The sequence below is a fragment of the Buceros rhinoceros genome, unplaced genomic scaffold, assembly GCF_000710305.1.
Source record: "Buceros rhinoceros silvestris isolate BGI_N320 unplaced genomic scaffold, ASM71030v1 scaffold32110, whole genome shotgun sequence".
Lineage (NCBI taxonomy): Eukaryota > Metazoa > Chordata > Aves > Bucerotiformes > Bucerotidae > Buceros > Buceros rhinoceros.
Window position 1 is genome coordinate 1 of NW_010389523.1, and position 1,182 is coordinate 1,182.

General features: G+C 56.6%; 1 protein-coding gene across 1 annotated transcript; it reads right to left on the bottom strand.

Annotated features, from left to right (window-relative positions):
- Positions 1 to 7: 7 nt before the first annotated feature.
- On the bottom strand, positions 8 to 508 carry OLIG3 (oligodendrocyte transcription factor 3; the record flags this gene model as incomplete). Its single annotated transcript, XM_010134617.1, has 1 exon — positions 8 to 508. A coding segment is annotated over exon 1 (501 nt), but the record flags the coding sequence as incomplete, so codon positions are not given.
- Positions 509 to 1,182: the final 674 nt, after the last annotated feature.

Below are 1,182 nucleotides of genomic sequence, written 5' to 3' on the forward strand. Positions count from 1 at the left end.
CGGAGTGTCCCACCGTGCCGCAGTGAAAAGCCGAGTGGTGCCCCCCGTAGATTTCCCCCACCAGCCTCTTCATCTCCTCCAGGGAGCTGGTGAGCATCAGGATATAGTTTCTGGCTAGCAGGAGGGTGGCGATTTTGGAGAGTTTTCTCACGGAAGGTCCGTGGGCGTAGGGCATCACCTCACGCAGCCCGTCCATGGCGAGGTTGAGGTCGTGCATCCTCTTACGCTCCCGGCCGTTGATCTTCAGCCGCAGCTGCTGCAGGTCCTGGTCCGAGAGCTGACTCTTGATTTTGTACTTGCTGCCTTCCCCACCGGCTTTAGAGCCGTTCCTGGAGAGGCCTTCCCCGGACATCTTCTGCACCAGGTCGTTCTGGGTGGAGGAGACAGAGTTGAGCCGGCTGTCCTGGTGGTGGTGATGGTGGTGGTGGTGGTGGTTGTCTCTCAGGTACATCTCATCCATGTCTGGCGAGGAAGCTCTGCTGGAGACAGAGCTGGAGTCAGAATTCATTGTATTCGGGCTTCTGAGCCAGAAACTCTTCCCTGCTCTGGAGGTGGTGGAACAAGACAAATCTCCTTCAAAAAAGCAACGAAAACTGAACGAAAAAGAAATAAATGGACGGCAGGCTCTGCCAGCCAAGGGCTGGAAATGCTGGAGAAAGAGGAACAAAAACCCTCAGCTCCCTCTCTCACCAATTTCTCCCTCTCGCCCGGTTACTCAGCCTGTTTACAGGATGGCTAGTTAGTGTATGCTTGGACTAACCTCAGCCTGAAAAAGAGGGGCTTTTATAGAGCTGCAGCAGAGAGCAGAGACAAAAGGAGCCCTCCTATGTATAATGGTCTAGTTAGGATGACGTGCCATTATTCAGGGCGGTGCGCTTTGACTGTCCCATTTAGCAAGGACCCCTATTCATATTCATTGTGGTGCCACCCGGGACACCTCAGCCACGGACCATCAGGAGTCAAGGAGACACAAAACCCCTCTGATTGACACCGCACACTCATCGCTCCGTGTGCACGCCATCTCCTCCCCCTGCCCCTCATTTCCAATATAAAACCGCATCCCGTCTACAGTAGGGGGGCAAGGGGCTGCGGGGGGCTGCCCTGACCGGGAAACCCCGGCCGCGGGCAGGAGCCGCCCGAGGAAAGTCCTCCCGCTGCAGCGGGGGTGGGGGTGGGAGTTGC